Source organism: Hyperolius riggenbachi, chromosome 5, assembly GCF_040937935.1.
Source record: "Hyperolius riggenbachi isolate aHypRig1 chromosome 5, aHypRig1.pri, whole genome shotgun sequence".
Taxonomy (NCBI): Eukaryota; Metazoa; Chordata; class Amphibia; order Anura; family Hyperoliidae; genus Hyperolius; species Hyperolius riggenbachi.
The window spans coordinates 197179597-197199820 of record NC_090650.1 but is presented as its reverse complement, the minus strand read 5'-3'; the positions used below and the strand labels follow the sequence as shown (position 1 = coordinate 197199820).

Genomic DNA, 20224 nt, shown 5'->3' with positions numbered 1-20224 from the left:
GCTCCAGACAGAGTTGTACAGGAGCCTGCCCTCTGGGAGCAGGTCGCATTTTGCTCCCATTTGAGTAGCTGCGATCTGGTGAAGGTGGTAGGAGGGGGGAGGGATGGTGCTGGGGGCATGGATGTAAGTGCCAGCTCCCCATCACCAGGGGCATTGTGAAGCTGGAACAGGAAGCAGCCCATCATCTGGTCTTTTTACAGTGACAGTGCAGTGTAGAACCTATGCAAAACAGTCCATCACATAATCAATGCAATACAGTCCATCCCATGAGCATTGCAAAACAGTACATCGCATGAGCAGTGCAAAACAGTACATCACATGAGCAGTGCAAAACAGTACATCACATGAGCAGTACAATACAGACCATCCCATGGGCAGTGCAGAAACAGACCATCACATGCGCAGTGCAATCCAGTCCATCATAGGAGCAGTGCAATGCAGTCCATCACATGGGCAGTGCAAGCAGACCGACAACTGCGCAGTGCAATACAGTCCATCACATTGGCAGTAAAATACAGTCCATCACGTGAGCAGTGCAATACAGTCCACCGCATGAGCAGTGCGGTACAGTCCATCCCCTGAGCAGTGCAATACAGTCTATCTCAAGAGGGCATAGGGGCTACAGAGGGCATAAACAGCTGCACAGTATATATGGGCTGAGGTCCAGAAGCAAACAAGCACCCCTTCAGATCTGGTGCAGACAGGAGCAGGAAAGCAGAGTAGCAGGCAGGCGGATGCCCAGGCAGAGAGGCAGTAGCAGTGTATGGTGCATAGGTGAGGGTGCAAAGGTGGCCAGTTCCTACCTGTGGGTTGCACAAGGGGCCCAGTAGTGGTGCTTTCATCTGCAGCGGCATAATGTTTGCAGAGGAGCTGGCGGTAATGGTAGTCCAGCATTGGTTTGCAGCGCTGTGGGTGGCTGGTCTCCGAGCAAGCAGAGATCCTCGGTGCTTCCGATTTGCAGTGGAGGAAGTGCCGGTAGTGGCTAGCTCTCAGCGAGGACTGCCTTGGAGTGCACCACACTGGAGGAGTAATCACGTGGGGAGCACGTGGGACGCGGCCATCCCTGGCTAGAGCGGCTTGCTGGGCTGCGGCTGGGGGGAACGGGCCAGGAAGCCTCTCAAGGGCAGTGGCGGACTTGTCAGCGGGGAAGCCGCCGCAGCAGCCGTCAGTGGCTACAAACTGTTCCCTAGTCGGTGGCAACGTGGATGGCTCAGCAGGCCTGAGGCGGCAGCTGTAAGTGGATCTAGGCCCCTCTGGAGACATCTGCCAGTGGTATCGGCTGCCGCTGCAGGAGGTACAATGGTGGTTGCTGGAGCCTGACTGCTGATCCCCGATGGTAGCCTGAAACCAAGGGGGGCTGCAGCGAGTGGTCTAGCAGCTCCGACTGAGATGGAGGTGGGTAGCTATGCTGAGCTGACAACCACAACTGCTAAAGCTAAAAATAAAAAATAGAAGGATCCATTCACTGAGACTACGAGAAAAACAAGAAAAACAAAAAAACAAGAAAAGCTGGCTGATGTATGCCAATTTCCACCTATTTTGGCATCAACGTTACAATTTTCAAAGGTTATTGGAGATAGCTATCTAAAGCTTTCCATTAGTTTTAGTTGTTTACCATCCAACACAATGTTATGCCAGGTTCTTCCACTGATAACCATGACTTTTGTGTTAGTGGTGCTGATAGTTGTGCCTTTCTTCTTCACAAGCCCCCTTACACACTTCCACTTTAGGTTGTCTGAAACTATACAACTGGGCAGAGTCCTTCATCTTACTCATTCTGTTTATTGGAACATCAATACCAGCAGAAGTGCCAAATATGGAGGACTGGTATAGCTATGTATCTTTGTTATGGGCACTTTTCTCTTTTAGCTAAAAGCATTCACATATTCAGCAGTTAAGCATGACTTTTCAATGATAATCAGTAGTCAAAACATGACAACTTCACTACAAAACCTCTGGCAAAGTTATCTTGTTAATGTGAATTGCTTTAGTCTAATGTGTACTGACTCATAGGCATATTTCTCATATTTGCAAGCTTTTTATATGGTAGACACCATCCTTTAGTCACCTCTTTAACCAAACTGCAATATCTGTGCCTGTGTCATTTTGCCGTCCTCTCATGAATGCATATTTAATTTTTAGTGTATTCTTAAGTATTAGCTACTAGTAATAAATTATTCAGTGTAAATATAATTTGTCATCCTTTTGATTTCTTGATTTCTTGGGTTCCAGAGTTGTCACATGCAAGCTCATCACAACTCCACTTAATAAAGAGTGACTAAATTCCATGTTTTTCACGTCTAAGTCCTTGATCGGATGTCAGAATTAATCATCCTGTTATTCCCCCTAACAAAGTGACTGCACTGCACTTGACAGTACTTTAATGTGACATGTCTGTCAACTTGCATAACCACTTTAGCCTTTTTTGACATTGTCAACCTAACACTTTATGAATAGGTTTTAAAAGGAGTTAACTGTAAAAGCTTTGTAGGCAAGATAATCTTGAAGGCTTAGTTGCAACATTTAAAGTGTATGGACAGTTTCCCACAGTTTGCTGCTTCAGCTTCCCCTCCCCTTAACCCCCCTGGCGGTATGAAAAATTCCGCCAGGGGGCAGCGCAGCAGTTTTTTTTATTTTATTTTTTTTTAAAATCATGTAGCGAGCCCAGGGCTCGCTACATGATAGCCGCTGCTCAGCGGCATCCCCCCAGCCCCGCCGATCGCCTCCGGCGATAGGCGATCAGGAAATCCCGTTCAAATGGAGGGCTTCCCCCGTCACCATGGCGACGGGGCGGGATGACGTCACCGACGTCAGCGACGTCGGGACGTCATTGGGAGTCCCGAACAACCCCTCGGCGCTGCCTGGCACTGATTGGCCAGGCAGCGCACGGGGTCTGGGGGGGGGGGGGCGCGCCGCATCACATAGCGGCGATCGGGCGGGGGCCGGTGGCGATCAGAGTGCTGGCGCAGCTAGCAAAGTACTAGCCGCGTCCAGCAAAAAAAAAATTATGAAAATCGGCCCAGCAGGGCCTGAGCGGCACCCTCCGGCGGCTTACCCCGTGTCCAGCACGGGGTTACCGCTAAGGAGGTTAAAGTGGAGCTGTCGGCCATACTATATCACAAAAAACACATATATAAGTACTTGCTCTACTTACATAAGATATGTATTGCACTGTCCACATTTTGATTTTAGTGATTTGTCCATAGTTAAAAAAAGAAAATCCTTCTTAGTATTTTCCATTTTGTCTGTGTCTATCTTGAAGCCAATCCTGAAATAATTTCCTCCCTTATTCTGACTGTGGAACATTGCCTGTCCCCCTCCCAGTCTTCAGACACTCCCACCCAGGTCTGCAGTAGAATGTGCATTGAGAAGTATTGGCCAATCAGAGAGGAACAGAGGTGTGGGAGGGGAAAACAGGAGGGAAAGAGGCTCCAGCCAATCAGGCTGCATTAATTAAGACTGAGGGGAAAGTAAAGAAGAAGAAAAAAAAAAACCAGCAACTTGCAACCTTCCTTGCAACTTGCTCTGTGCAGCAGATGTACCAAATAAGAGCCAGGGAAACTGGGGAATGATATTTTATGGAGAAGAAAAATAAGAGAGATTTTTAATTTTTGTTTTTCCTGGTTAGCATCCTTGTTAATTGTTTGCCATTTTTGATTTTAAACCCGACAGTTACGATTTAACATAAGGTAAAAAGATCATATTCCTGATAAAAAAATGAAGTTTTTTATCCCAGGATTGCCATTTCATAGCCTCAGCAAAATTAAAAACTTCTGTTCTATTGAGATTGTCCTAAATATTTTCCAGTACTTCAGTATCACTTATTATAAGTAGGTCTGGGGGCTGGTGAGGTCATTCATGTTTGGTTTTTATCTTTGGCCTTAGTCACTAGAAAAAGACACAGACTCCTAAATGTACATACATCTGCACATTATGTGTTGTCTGCATGGATTGGGATTTGATTCCTCAGGTGACAGTTCAGGCCGAGTTCTGCATAGATGTGTCGCTAGACTAGAGGCTGGCAGTGCGTTCTGTTGCTATAGAGAGGTACCGAGGGATGATTTTGTGGTAATGGATCAATATGACGCAAATGGGGTAAGGAGTTGAACAATGTTCTCAGCCGACACTCAATATAGAAAATCTGTCATTTCGGATGGATGGCGACGGGTCAGGGATTGAGAACGGTCTAGTGTGTGCACAAGCCTACAAACCTTATCTACACAAATAGATAAGAAATGGGGAAAATTGCCTTCACAAGACAAGACACATGTAATGAGTCTAACAGTGCTCTGTCGTTCTTCCATTCATTCAAAGGCTATACCAGCAAGAATCAGGGTCAGACAGACATCCATTTATAGATCAATACGTCAGAACATAATGGATAATACAAATTATAATAAAATAATAATAATACCATTCAGCTGTTGGACATTAGTGTGTCCACCTATAAAACTGTACTGTCCTATTTCTGAGACTAGAGTTACACTTTAAATATATTATTTCACAGTCCCAGTTTGGTTGTTTAATGCCCACTGAAAACATTATTCTAACCACTAGACATATTTCAAACACATACTAGATGGATGGCTAAATCTGTTTCAAAGGGTGGGTGTTTACATGAGCGCTGAATTACAAGATGCTTGTTTTAGCACAGAACCTACTCAGTAGAGTTGTTAAAGTGGTAAAATGGCTGCAGGCATGGGCACTGTCAGTGCTTTATTCAGTGCAATGCAGCATAAAGACAGACAAAAACTGCACTAAACCCTAATGAGCATTACTCCATTCTGACAATACAGTTTTGTGGCACATTCACTGAGATATGTTATTTTTGTTTTCTTTTTTCGTGTTTGTATCAGTGCTTTACCACCTTGTCGGTAATGACGAGCTCAGCTCGTCCATTACCGCCGCGATTGACTGCTCAGGCCCTGGTGGCCCAATTTTCACCATTTTTTTTTTATACGTGAGCGGCAGCGATCGCGTAAGACACGCAGCTAGCAAAGTGCTAGCTGCGTGTCTTACGCGATCGCTGCCGCTCGCCGCTGATGCGCTGCTACCCACCACGAAAGAGGGGCTCCCCCGCAGACCCCTTGCGCAGCCTGGCCAATCACCGCCAGGCTGCGCTATGGGGTGGATCGGCACTCCCTCTGACGTCACGATGTCGATAACGTCAATGACGTCATTCCGTTCGTCGCCATGGCAACGGGGGAAGCCCTAAAGGAAATCCCGTTCAGAACGGGATTTCCTGATGAGTTTGATCGCCAGCGGTGATCAGAAGGGTGGGAGGAATTCGGCAGGGAGGGGGGAATCATGTAGCTAGCGCTATCGCCGCAGCACTTATGCTCCTAGAAAACGTGTCAGCTGACCTGCTGGTCAGCTGACAGCTGCCTGCTCACTGATTGGCTGGGCTTCTTGGCGGCGCCGTTTGAATGGTCCTTAGTATATTAGGACCTGCTTGTCATTTGCTCTTTGTCTGTTGTGGCGATCGGAAGGGTGGGAGGGATTCGGCAGGGAGGGCTAGCGCTAAGCTAGCTACTTGATTTAAAAAAAAAAAAATCAAAAAATACTGCTGCGCAGCCACCCTGGCGATCTTAATAGAACGCCAGGGTGGTTAAGTGAGTCATAGTTTTCACAGTAAATAGTGTTAAATTCTGTCACATTTACAAGAAAAAAAGAAGAAAATATATTGCTCTAAATATAACAATGTGAAGTCATAACAATGTCAAAATATACATACTGTTAAATGCATGCCCCTCTGCTGAGGTTCTTCGCTGAAGGATTCTGTGCCATTTTCTAAGTAGCTAAAAACTACAATAAAAAAGAAAAACAGTATTGTGAATATGTTAAAGATGACTACGGGAGAGATTCACAAGAAGAATGCCCGACAGGTTGAATATGTGTTATATGCTGGATATCCACTGAGTTAACTCCTTCCCGACCGCCTAACACCAATAGTCGTCGGGAACGTGGCTCCCCCAGGAAAGCCTAACACGGATCGGCGTCAAGTCCTAGGTGCGGAGGTTAGCAGGGATCACACATCCCTGGCCCTGCTCAGTTACACAGCGGAGCTCTGTGGCTTTGTATTTATGTATGCTTTGTATTTATATATGCTGGCTTTGTATTTATATATGCTTGGCCTCCCTCCCTCACTTTCTGTGTGCATGCTGTGTATTTTTCTCTCTATACAGAGTCCCCTTCTGCATAAACTAGTAAAATATAAAGCAGACAGCTTAGAATGCTTCACTTTACATTGCAGTCTGCAGTAACACTCCACTTAACGACAGCTCAGGCCAGGTGTAACTCCTCACACACGTAACACTTGCATTCCTCTCTGTAAATTAACATCCTGTCTTTACAATTAGAATTATGTCATTGTTTTAAGGATTGAAACCTTAACTTTATACTGAAAAGTAACTTACGGATTTATCTTCAGGTCAGCTTATCTATGGGTCTACACAACACAATTACATTGAAACTAGACTATAATTAAGTAATAGCAACATGGGCAGTGTTTTCATAGATTGGTTTTACGTCACAGGATTTGGACACAGGTTTGCTTTAACCTCCCTGGCGTTCTGGACGAGCTAGGCTCGTCCAGAGAAGCCGGAGGTCACCGCTCAGGCCCCGCTGGGCCAATTTAAATAATTTTTTTTTGTAAAACACGCAGCAAGCACTTTGCTTGCTGCGTGTTGTACCTGATTGCCGCCACTGATCTGCCGCTACCCGCCGTGATACAGCCTCCCCCCCCAGACCCCATGCGCTGCCTGGCCAATCAGTGCCAGGCAGTGCTGAGGGGTGGATCGGGACTCTCTGTGACGTCATGACGTCCATGACGTCACAACGTTCATCGCCATGGCGACGGGGGAAGCCCTCCTGGAAATCCCGTTCAGAACGGGATTTCCGGACGGGTGATTGGGCCGGCGGCGATCGGACAACAGGGAGGGACGCCGCAGGGAGGGGGGAATCATGTAGCTAGCGCTAGGCTAACATGATAAATTAAAAAAAAATGTGCAAAAAACATTCCCGCGGGGTAATCAGAACGCCAGGCAGGTTAAGTGAAAGAAAGTTTTGCTAAGGATTATCCAGGTCATTTAGTAATTTATTGGGCTTAACATATATAGTATGTATAGTAAAACTGGCTGCATATATAGTAAAACTGACTAGAGGACCAGATAATAAATTGCAGGCAGATTCCTTACTTGAACTCACCAGCATTCAGGGCTTGCAGTTGAAAAACTCTGCAAATATATTGTCTTGCTTGTATTTTAGGTCACTGTGTCTATACGTTCGTAGTGGAAGAGGGGAGCAAGCCTAGATCTATAGGCCCCACAACAATTTTGCAATGGTGACCTCTGATTTGTAGGTACATCTTTAATATACATGCAATGTCTGCCCAAATTATATTGAATACAGTACTAACTTTAGGCCATCCTGTAGATGATTTCCATGAAAAAAACTGGTGGTAAGGCTTCATACTTTACAGTTTTACCAGCTTAGTACAGTATCACCCACCAGTGTCACTAACAGAGCTCATGTGAGTCCTGGAGAGTATCCATGTTTGGATAAAAATATTGCTGGAATAAATAATACCTGACGTCTGCCCAGCCATTCCATTAATACAGATATTTTTCTATGATGGGCCCAAAGGCCAGGAGTGCAAGTGGCTGGGTTTCTAAAGCAGCAAGTTCATGTACATTTGAGAACCTGCTAGGAGAGCCCTGTTATTGACAGCAGGCAGCACTGAATAAGTGATTAGGTTACATTGTAGACAGCCTTTTTCCCAGTTTTCATTATTATGCAGGAACCAAGTCTGATGAAGGCTTATTAGTCGAAAGCTTACTTTTTATTTATCTCTAAGTTAGCCAATAAATGGTATCATCCTGATTCAGAACTTCTTGCATTATAGCAATATTATGCAAAATTGATTTAAACTTAATCAGGGTACCTTCATACAGAGTAATACTGGCACATTTCTGGTGATCAGGCTACACACAACCGTCATGAATATGCCTCCTATATCTCCTTGTTGTCTACTGTATATGTTATGTTGTGCAAGGAAAATAATGACATACATTGTTCTTTAATTGAAACTCACCACTATCACTTCGTTGTCTACTTCCATCCAGTAAATACGAACTATCTCCTTCTTCAGGTACTTCAACCAGATCTGCACTCTGCAATATAATCAAGAAAAACAAAATACAAGAATAGGTCAATGTAGTCTTCAAGTGAACTAGTTCAATGAATACAAACACAAGCATGTCTAATCTTTTAGTCTATTAGGTTATTTTGTCAAATTATGTATAAATAATAAAGGACAACAATAAAAGTATTGCATATGGAGGAAAAAAAAATACACACAGTTAAACTGCAAATTAAAATAGTCAAAATATTATTTTCCTTTTGAATCATGTTGAAAACAGTTTATACCTTTTCAATTTTATGTAAAGTTATATAAAAAAAACTTTCCAGTCACATCAAAATTCAAGTTCTTCCTCACTGGTTAGCAAAAAATTCAAAGAATTCTAGCTTGCATGCAAATTTAATTCAAAGTATGTGCAACTTGAAATTTGGTCAATAAAAAATGGCAGAAAATGCATTTAATTGTTAATTGATCCATTTCGAGCAACATTAACCACTTCCCCTCTCCCGGGACGAGTAACTACGCCCCTGCAAAATGCCACAACTCTGTGCAGGGGCGTAATTACAGTAGCATGTTTTATTTTAAAACTATAATGGCCGAAAACTGAGAAATAATGAATTTTCAATTTTTTTCTTATTATTTCCGTTAAAACCGAGTTAGAATAAAATAATTCTTAGTAAAACGTACCCCCCCCCCCCAAAGAAAGCCTAATCAGTGGTGAAAAAAACAAGATAGAGATGGTTTTGTTGGGATAAGTAGTATTAAAGTTATAGGTGAATGAATGGAAGGAGTGCTGACAGGTGAAAATTGCTCTGGTTTTTAAGGGGAAAAACCCTTTGAGGTGAAGTGGTTAAAGTGTACTTGAACTTACATGTGACATGGGAAGATATACATGGTGCATCGTGTACTACTAATAATTTTGTTTGCTTTACAAGGTTTTAAAACTATTTCTTTAATCTATGCAAATTAGGCAGTCAAACAGCAGTTAACTACTTCACCTCCAAGGGTTTTTTCCCTTAAAGCAGATCCGAGATGAAAAAATAACTATAACAAGTTACTTGTCTATATATCTAATTTATTTATTTACCATTTAAATGTTGTCCCTATCACAATGTATACGAGATAAACAGAGGAACACCAAGAGCCCCAATAGTGTAGTATGTATTGACAAAGGGGGTAATGCAAAGAGTAATAGTTGTTATACTCACAAACATGGGTCACCAATAGGCAACCACTGTAAAGGCAGGTGGGGAGATTATCCTGACCCCACTCAGGAATAAGAAGTCACTCTCTGTAGATAGTAGAAAGGGTCGCAACCCTCCACTAAGGGTGGATACAATATTATATAAGAGAGAACAGAGGCGCCAAAAGGATAAAAGGGGTTTTAAAGGAGCTTAACTACTTCCCGACCGCCGTATAGACAAATGGCGGCCGGGAAGCAGACGCCGCAAGGACCGCCGTATTGACAAAATGCGGCGGTCCTTGTTTGGGCATGGGCGGAGCGATCGCGTCATCCGTGACGCGATCCTCCGCCTCCGCCTGTCGCCGCTCACTCGCCGCAACATCCCGCCGGCCATACGGAAGCGCCGGCGGGATGTTAACCCGACGATCGCCGCATACAAAGTGTATAATACACTTTGTAATGTTTACAAAGTGTATTATACAGGCTGCCTCCTGCCCTGGTGGTCCCAGTGTCCGAGGGACCACCAGGGCAGGCTGCAGCCACCCTAGTCTGCACCAAGCACACTGATTTTCTCCCCCCCCCCGCCCCAGATCGCCCACAGCACCCATCAGACCCCCCCCTGCCCACCCCCCAGACCCCTGTTTGCACCCAATCACCCCCCTAATCACCCATCAATCACTCCCTGTCACTATCTGTCAACGCTATTTTTTTTTAATACCCCCCCCCCCCCTGCCCCCTGCTCCCTCCTGATCACCCCCAACCCCCCAGATTCTCCCCAGACCCCCCCCAGACCACCCCCCCCCCCAATGTACTGTATGCATCTATCCCCCCTGATCACCTGTCAATCACCTGTCAATCACCTGTCAATCACCCGTCAATCACCCGTCAATCACCCATCAATCACCCCCTGTCACTGCCACCCATCAATCAGCCCCTAACCTGCCCCTTGCGGGCAATCTGATCACCCCCCCACACCAATAGATCGCCCGCAGATCCGACATCAGATCACCTCCCAAATCCATTGTTTACATCTATTCTCTCCTCTAAACACACACTAATTACCCATCAATCACCCATCAATCACCCCCTATCACCACCTGTCACTTTTACCTATCAGATCAGACCCTAATCTGCCCCTTGCAGGCACCCAATCACCCGCCCACACGCTCAGATTGCCCTCAGACCCCCCCTTATCAATTCACCAGTGCATTCATTACATCTGTTCTTCCCTGTAATAACCCACTGATCACCTGTCAATCACCTGCCAATCACCTATCACCCATCAATCACCCCCTGTCACCCCCTGTCACTGCCACCCATCAATCAGCCCCTAACCTGCCCCTTGCGGGCAATCTGATCACCCACCCACACCATTAGATCGCCCGCAAACCCGCCGTCAGATTACCTCCCAAATGTATTGTTTACATCTGTTATCTTCTCTAAACACCCACTAATTACCCATCAATCACCCATCAATCACCCCTTATCACTGTTACCTATCAGATCAGACCCTAATCTGCCCCTTGCGGGCACCCAATCACCCGCCTACACGCTCAGATTACCCTCAGACCCCCCCTTATCAATTCGCCAGGGCATTATTTACATCTATCCTTCCCTGTAATAACCCACTGATCACCTGTCAATCACCTGCCAATCACCTATCACCCATCAATCACCCCCTGTCACCCCTTGTCACTGCCACCCAACAATCAGCCCCTAACCTGCCCCTTGCGGGCAATCTGATTACCCACCCACACCAATAGATCGCCCGCAGATCCGACATCAGATCACCACCCAAGCGCAGCGTTTACTCTCCTCTAAACACCCACTAATTACCCATCAATCACCCATAAATCACCCCCTATCACCACCTGTCACTGTTACCCATCAGATCAGACCCTAATCTGCCCCTTGCGGGCACCCAATCACCCGCCTACTCGCTCAGATTACCCTCAGACCCCCCCTTATCAATTCACCAGTGCAATATTTACATCTGTTCTCCCCTGTAATAACCCACTGATTACCTGTCAATCACCTGTCAATCACCTATCAATCACCCATCAATCACCCCCTGTCACTGCCACCCATCAATCACCCCCTGTCACTGCCACCCATCAATCACCCGCTGTCACTGCCACCCATCAATCAGCCCCTAACCTGCCCCTTGCGGGCAATCTGATCACCCACCCACACCAATAGATCGCTCGCAGATCCGACGTCCGATCACCTCCCAAGTGCAGTGTTTACATCTGTTCTCTACCCTAAACACCCACTAATTACCCATCAATCACCCCCTGTCACTGCTACCTATCAGATTAGACCCCTATCTGCCCCTAGGGCACTCAATCACCCGCCCACACCCTCAGAATGCCCTCAGACCCCAGCCCTGATCACCTCGCCAGTGCATTGCTTGCATCTATTCCCCCCTCTAATCACACCTTGAGACACCCATCAATCACCTCCTGTCACCCCCTAGCACACCTACCCATCAGATCAGGCCCTAATTTGCCCCGTTTGGGCTCCTGATCACTCGGCCAAACCCTCAGATCCCCCTCAGACCCCCTTCCGATCACCTCCCCAGTGCATTGATTGCATCTATTTTCCCCTCTAACCACCCCCTGAGACACCCATCAATCACCTCCTGTCACCCCCCTAGCACTCCTATCCATCAGATCAGGCCCAATACAACCTGTCATCTAAAAGGCCACCCTGCTTATGACCGGTTCCACAAAATTCGCCCCCTCATAGACCACCTGTCATCAAAATTTGCAGATGCTTATACCCCTGAACAGTCATTTTGAGACATTTGGTTTCCAGACTACTCACGGTTTTGGGCCCGTAAAATGCCAGGGCGGTATAGGAACCCCACAAGTGTCCCCATTTTAGAAAAAAAGACACCCCAAGGTATTCTGTTAGGTGTATGACGAGTTCATAGAAGATTTTATTTTTTGTCAAAAGTTAGCGGAAATTGATTTTTATTGGTTTTTTTCCACAAAGTGTCACTTTCCGCTAACTTTTGACAAAAAATAAAATCTTCTATGAACTCACCATACTCCTAACAGAATACCTTGGGGTGTCTTCTTTCTAAAATGGGGTCACTTGTGGGGTTCCTATACTGCCCTGGCATTTTAGGGGCCCTAAACCGCGAGGAGTAGTCTAGAAAACAAATGCCTCAAAATGACCTGTGAATAGGACGTTGGGCCCCTTAGCGCACCTAGGCTGCAAAAAAGTGTCACACATGTTATACCGCCGTACTCAGGAAAAGTAGTATAATGTGTTTTGGGGTGTATTTTTACACATACCCATGCTGGGTGGGAGAAATTTCTATGTAAATGGACAATTGTGTGTAAAAAAATCAAACAATTGTCATTTACAGAGATATTTCTCCCACTTAGCATGGGTATGTGTAAAAATACACCCCAAAACGCATTATACTACTTCTCCTGAGTACGGCGGTACCACATGTGTGGCACTTTTTTACACCCTAAGTACGCTAAGGGGCCCAAAGTCCAATGAGTACCTTTAGGATTTCACAGGTCATTTTGCGACATTTGGTTTTAAGACTACTCCTCACGGTTTAGGGCCCCTAAAATGCCAGGGCAGTATAGGAACCCCACAAATGACCCCATTCTAGAAAGAAGACACCCCAAGGTATTCCGTACGGAGTATGGTGAGTTCATAGAAGATTTTATTTTTTGTCACAAGTTAGCAGAAAATGACACTTTGTGAAAAAAAACTATTAAAATCAATTTCCGCTAACTTGTGACAAAAAAATAAAAACTTCTATGAACTCACCATACTCCTAACGGAATACCTTGGGGTGTCTTCTTTCTAAAATGGGGTCATTAGTGGGGTTCCTATACTGCCCTGGCATTTTAGGGGCCCTAAACCGCGAGGAGTAGTCTTGAAACAAAAATGACCTGTGAAATCCTAAAGGTACTCATTGGACTTTGGGCCCCTTAGTGCAGTTAGGGTGCAAAAAAGTGCCACACATGTGGTATCGCCGTACTCGGGAGAAGTAGTATAATGTGTTTTGGGGTGTATTTTTACACATACCCATGCTGGGTGGGAGAAATACCTCTGTAAATGACAATCTTATGATTTTTTTACACACAATTGTCCATTTACAGAGGTATTTCTCCCACCCAGCATGGGTATGTGTAAAAATACACCCCAAAACACATTGTACTACTTCTCCTGAGTATGGCGATACCACATGTGTGGCACTTTTTTGCACCCTAACTGCGCTAAAGGGCCCAAAGTCCAATGAGTACCTTTAGGATTTTACAGGTCATTTTGAGAAATTTCGTTTCAAGACTACTCCTCACGGTTTAGGGCCCCTAAAATGCCAGGGCAGTATAGGAACCCCACAAATGACCCCATTTTAGAAAGAAGACACCCCAAGGTATTCCGTTAGTAGTATGGCGAGTTCATAGAAGATTTTATTTTTTGTCACAAGTTAGCGGAAATTGATTTTAATTGTGTTTTTTCACAAAGTGTCATTTTCCGCTAACTTTTGACAAAAAATAAAATCTTCTATGAACTCACCATACTCCTAACGGAATACCTTGGGGTGTCTTCTTTCTAAAATAGGGTCATTTGTGGGGTTCCTATACTGCCCTGGCATTTTAGGGGCCCTAAACCGTGAGGAGTAGTCTTGAAACGAAATTTCTCAAAATGACCTGTGAAATCCTAAAGGTACTCATTGAACTTTGGACCCTTTAGCGCAGTTAGGGTGCAAAAAAGTGCCACACATGTGGTATCGCCGTACTCAGGAGAAGTAGTATAATGTGTTTTGTGGTGTATTTTTACACATACCCATGCTGAGTGGGAGAAAGATCTCTGTAAATGGACAATTGTGTGTAAAAAAAATTAACAAATTGTCATTTACAGAGATATTTCTCCCACCCAGCATGGGTATGTGTAAAAATACACCCCAAAACACATTATACTACTTCTCCTGAGTACGGCAATACCACATGTGTGGCACTTTTTTGCAGCCTAACTGCGCTAAGGGGTCCAAAGTCCAATGAGCACCTTTAGGCTTTACAGGGGTGCTTACAATTTAGCACCCCCCAAAATGTCAGGACAGTAAACACACCCCACAAATGATCCCATTTTGGAAAGTAGACCCTTCAAGGTATTCAGAGAGGGGCATGGTGAGTCCGTGGCAGATTTCATTTTTTTTTGTCGCAAGTTAGAAGAAATGGAAACTTTTTTTTTTTTTTTTTTTTTTCTCACAAAGTGTCATTTTCCGCTTACTTGTGACAAAAAATAATATCTTCTATGAACTCACTATGCCTCTCAGTGAATACTTTGGGATGTCTTCTTTCCAAAATGGGGTCATTTGGGGGGTATTTATACTATCCTGGAATTCTAGCCCCTCATGAAACATGACAGGGGGTCAGAAAAGTCAGAGATGCTCTTTTTTTGCACCATAGATTGTAAACGCTATAACTTTTACCCAAACCAATAAATATACACTGAATGGGGTTTTTTTTATCAAAAACATGTTTGTCCACATTTTTCGCGCTGCATGTATACAGAAATTTTACTTTATTTGAAAAATGTCAGCACAGAAAGTTAAAAAAATCATTTTTTTGCCAAAATTCATGTCTTTTTTGATGAATATAATAAAAAGTAAAAATCGCAGGAGCAATCAAATAGCATCAAAAGAAAGCTTTATTAGTGACAAGAAAAGGAGCCAAAATTCATTTACGTGGTAGGTTGTATGAGCGAGCAATAAACCGTGAAAGCTGCAGTGGTCTGAATGGAAAAAAAGTGGCCGGTCCTTAAGGGGTAGAAAGCCCTAGGTCCTCAAGTGGTTAAAAGCCAAAACTTGGTAATTAGAGGAGGCAGTGGTGGACTTACCCCCTCCAAGCAGACACAACACAACTGTACATTCAGTCTATTTATTAACGAACGCCAGATAAAACAAAGCAACGCGTTTCACGGGCCCGGCCCGCTTCCTCAGGCAAAAGAAAAAGGAGTTACAGCATCTAGCAAAACAAACGACACTCAGCGCCTCTGCCTCAGACATACCTATAGTGAATGGTTTACTGATCTAGTCCCATGAATATGGTTCACCTGATTTTCATTCAGTTGATGCCATCTTGGAGAAGGCACAGAATGTGCTCACAACAGGCAGCACCAGCATCTGCTTCAGGCTGGGAATGGAGTGGAATTTACCCTATACTGAGAATCACAGCATTGGCCTCTTAGTGATATTGTTAAGCTGTGGCTCATAACAAACCACCCATAGGTCTCTAAATATTCTGATCACCAAATGCTTTGCAAAGCAAGACCAGCAAGTCTAACTCCACTGTAGAAAATCATCAGCATTTGTTAATTACTGGTGTTAGAAGACCGATACATCAAGGGAACTTTGATCAAAATAATATTTAAAATACTAAAAGCCCAAAAAAGTACCTTAACGCAGACACCTGTAGAAGTATAGTTCACATTTTACATTTTGGCCCTTGAGTAATTAACTTTTTCTCCTGAGTTTCCACCTAGGAGATTCTTTTTAAACATGTCTTTAAAGTAACTTTTCAGCAACTTGCAAATGAAAAAATTCCAAAAAGTAGGAAAAAAGTATTCTCAAAAATATTTGATGTACTTTACTGGTGGTTTAAAAAGTGTGTTATTGCCAAGGTGTGAACACATCACCTATACGAAAGCTATGGAGGAACAGTTAATTACATATGGGCCTTTGTCTCTCCCTGGACTTGGGTTAAGGCCTCTTTAGCTGCAGTGAAGTAGAGATATAATGGCTTCACAGAGAAGAAGAGGGGCTCGTTTTCAGTTATTAAGACTGGAGATTTTGCTTTACTGCATAAAACAATGGATTATTATTCCATGTACAAAACAATGCATGCTGGAGACTAAGTTGCATCTGTCTAACTTACAAAATATGCTTATTTCAGAGCTAAATAGTACTAAAATAAACAAATATGCTTAAAATGACACATTCCTAATATATGTATATTCTATATACAGTATATCCTAATTTTATGTATAAAGGAGATAAGGAAAAAGTATGAGTACCATGATTTGACAGAACAGCTTAATTTATCCTGCCCCCTGAAGGGTAGATAAGACAGCATAACAGCTTCCTATGCAATACTATTATGCACATGCATCATGAATAATTAGCTTCACTGAGCGTTCACTTTAGACTCTGCTACTTTCTTGTTCATTGGTTCACAATCTCAGTGTTATTTTAATAGAAATAAAACCGTGTTAGAATCACAAATGCTTTCATTCAGGAGCAAAATGCCTTCCTTTTATCTGGCGCAAACATTTGCTGTTGTTTTACTTAATACATTGCTCAAAATTGTATTAAGTTATTTTGTAAATGGGGCTAGCGCATCTGCACTATTTTCCATTTCTCACTGAACGTTAACCCACAAGCAGTCAATTTAATCACACGCTCACTAAAATAAGCAAAGCTTTCAATACATCTAGAAAAAACAGCTATATTTATTTAATCATTTGGATGTAGGCATGCACTGTATACTGTCATTAGCAATAAATGGGATTTTACATTTTTAGAAAGAAAATGGTGAAATACCTCAACACCTGCAGCAGACAAAATATAACAATGTATTTCTTATGCTCTTTTTTTCTCATTCCATATATTGAGATTGGTCTACCTGGCATTTGGCTTCATACATTTTGCAAGCCTGGATTAGCACAATATCACAAATTAATAAAGACAATGTTCATTATTATTATTTGTATTGAGCCTGCCAAATCAAGCATTACTTAAAATTAAAATATGTTCTATTTCTTAAGATGCACTTGCCAATATTGATACTCGTATCCTAATGCTAAAGCCATTGGTCTATACAAGAACTTGCCATAATGATCATCTAATAATTTCTCCTTACTATAGCTGAGTAACAATATAATATAATACTTGACTGTGCAAGGCATAATTTTTAGTCCAGCAATCTTTATACAGACATACACCCTTTCTTCACCAGGTATGCAAGTATTTCCTATAGAGAGGGGATTTGGGAAAGGATCAAGAGATCTTTCACTGTGGGGGAATATGACAGAAATATGCACCTGAACACATCTCTGCTGAACTGGGTCAGCTGTATAAGACTAACAATACTTGTACAGATCTTAAAGGACCACTATCGCAAAAAAAGTAGGCAGTTAAAATCTGTCAGAACCGACAGGTTTTGGCCCAGTTCATCTACTCATGGGGGATTCTCAGGGTTTTCTTTGTTTTCAACAGCATTTCCTGAACAGCAGTTGCAAAGTCTAACTGACAAAATAGTGTGCAAGTGAGTAGGGAGGCTGGCTGGTATGTTTCTATTTTGGCAATTAAACTGCTGTTCAGGAGGTGCTGATGAAAACAAAGCAAACTCTGAGATTTCTCCATGACGGGATGGACTAGTCAAACACCTGTGGGTTCTGTCAGATTTTAACTGCCTACTTTTTTCACAATAGTGGTCCTTTTACCCAGTCATACTAAAAATGATACAGTAAAGAAAGTGTTATCTAATGTCTGAATAAGGCTTATGCAAGAGCCAAGATTAAGAATTATTTGCTCCCACCCAGAATTTTTTTTTATTACAGAAGAGACAGCCATGGAAAAAATAGAAGACTGTACACTGCTTACAAAGAAAGAACCATGAACCCATGTTGCTGAATCCTCCTGTTGGCTATGATTGAAAAGCAGATTGGGAAGTTGGAGCCCATGCATATGACCAGGGCCAGATTTCTGGAAAGGCCACAGATGTTCTGGGCCTTGGGCGGCTGCTGTCCAAGGAGTCAGCTGGACATAGAAGGAGGTGCTGCATATGGAAGAAAAGGCTGCAAATAATAAACAACACATGGAAGAAGGGAGCTGCTATCTAAGGGAGCTTTACATGCCAGAGAGGGGCTGCTGTATATGGATGCTACCACCAGGGAAGAAGGGGCAGTGCATGTAATGGGAGGGGGCTGCTGCAGGTGGTAGGGGATCCACAAGAAAGTTGGCCTACGGGGTAAAAAAGTATTAATGTGACTTGGATATGGCCAGAGATCGACTAAGGGAGAGCAGACCATAGACAAGTGCCAAAATGGGTGTAGCATGCCGACTAACATTTTGAAAACAGAAATAGGTACACTTTGTTCAGCCCATGTGCAGCTCAAACACCACCAAGACAATAAGCTCCAGCCTAAATGCTGACCGAAATTGTAATTAGTTCTGTGGGGTAAAGTAAATGGGAAAACTTAAGCGCTTTCTTTCAAATACACAGCATAGCCTCTACAGAAATAGGCCTAAATTCACTAAGATCATGCTGGTGATAATAAGGCAAGTGAAAACTTACCACCCACCACACATCGATCTGTATTTTCAGTGTTAATTCACTAAAGAAGCTTGCCTTATTAACCTCCTTGACGGTTAAGCCGCCGGAGGGTGCCGCTCAGGCCCTGCTGGGCCGATTTGTTTAAATTTTTTTTTGCTGGACGCAGCTAGCACTTTGCTAGCTGCGCTAGCACACTAATCGCCGCTGCCCCGCGCACGATCGCCGCTATCCATCGCGCCGCACGCCCCCCCCGACCCCGTACGCTGCCTGGCCAATCAGTGCCAGGCAGCGCCGAGGGGTGGCCCGGGACTCCCAATGACATCCCGACGTCAGTGACGTCGGTGACGTCATCCCGCCCCGTCGCCATGGGGAAGCCCTCCAGGAAATCCCGTTCTTTGAACGGGATTTCCTGATCGGAGATCGCCGAAGGTGATCGAAGAGGGCGGGGGGATGCCGCTGAGCAGCGGCTATCATGTAGCGAGCCCTGGGCTCGCTACATGATATAGGAAAAAAAAATTAACAAAAAACTGCTGCGCTCCCTCCTGGCGGATTTTTTTATACCGCCAGGAGGGTTAAGGTGCAGTGATAACTTTTCATAGAGAGCGCTGCGTAATATGTTGGCGCTTTATAAATACAATAAATAATAATAATAGAGAGAGTGTTGTATTATCACCTCTGTAGTTATTTCCCCATGAAGTAGACAGGGAGGGGAGGAGCACAGGCAGGAAGGATGTAGCTCCACCCCTCCTGCTGCCAGGATGATTTCAACTAGACCATGTAGACAGCCAGGATAGGAGAGAGAGGCTGTGGCTGGGTATGTGTGTTCCTATGTGTGTGTGTGTGTGCATGCCTATATATATATATATATATATATATATATATATATATATATACTTGGTGTTTCTCTCTCTCTCCCCCTCTCTGTGTGCCTGCTGTTTATATTTATATCTATACAGAATCCCCTTCTATATAATCTAGTAAAAATTAAAGCAGACAGCTCAGAATGCTCGACTTTACATTGCAGTCTGTAGTAATACTCCACTTAGCAACAGCTCGGACCAGATAATAACTTTTCACACATGTTACACTTGCATCTCTCTGTGAATTAACAGCCTTTAGAATTCTGTAGTAATTTTAAGGATTGAAACGTTAACTTTAGAGATCTCTCCTTAACATTAAGACAAAATAGTTAACTCAAGGGTTGCCTGAGGTAAATTGTTCAGTGAATACTACATGCCTTATCACCATGGTGATAACACTAGAAACAGCTCAGAAACGTTAGACAGGGGATGAGCTTATTTTGCAGTAATATGCTTCACAGTGCCTTACAGAGCACATATTCATTTCACTAACTGTCACTCAGAGAAGCTCAAAATGTAATCCCTTCTACCATGGTCACAGTGTAATAATGCCAAATAAAAGGAAAGGGGAGGGGGGGGTCAGCAATTAACGTACCACCATGGTTATGCAATAAAACCAGAGTGCCTGGTGGAAACTCACACAAAAACATGGATCACATATAAATTTCTGACTATCCTGGCCCAGATGTGAACTATAGACCCCAGCACTGCAAAGTGACAGTGCTATCCATTA

General features: G+C 43.7%; 1 protein-coding gene across 1 annotated transcript in view; it reads right to left on the bottom strand.

Annotated features, from left to right (window-relative positions):
* STAC (SH3 and cysteine rich domain) overlaps positions 1 to 20224 on the bottom strand; it is a 341487-nt gene that overhangs the window by 36677 nt on the left and 284586 nt on the right. The window contains exons 6-7 of the mRNA XM_068236530.1: positions 8093 to 8171; positions 5735 to 5805 (exon numbers count right to left, since the gene is read on the bottom strand). Coding sequence (XP_068092631.1) covers positions 5735 to 5805; positions 8093 to 8171 — 150 coding nt within the window. The remainder of the gene's footprint in view (positions 1 to 5734; positions 5806 to 8092; positions 8172 to 20224) is intronic.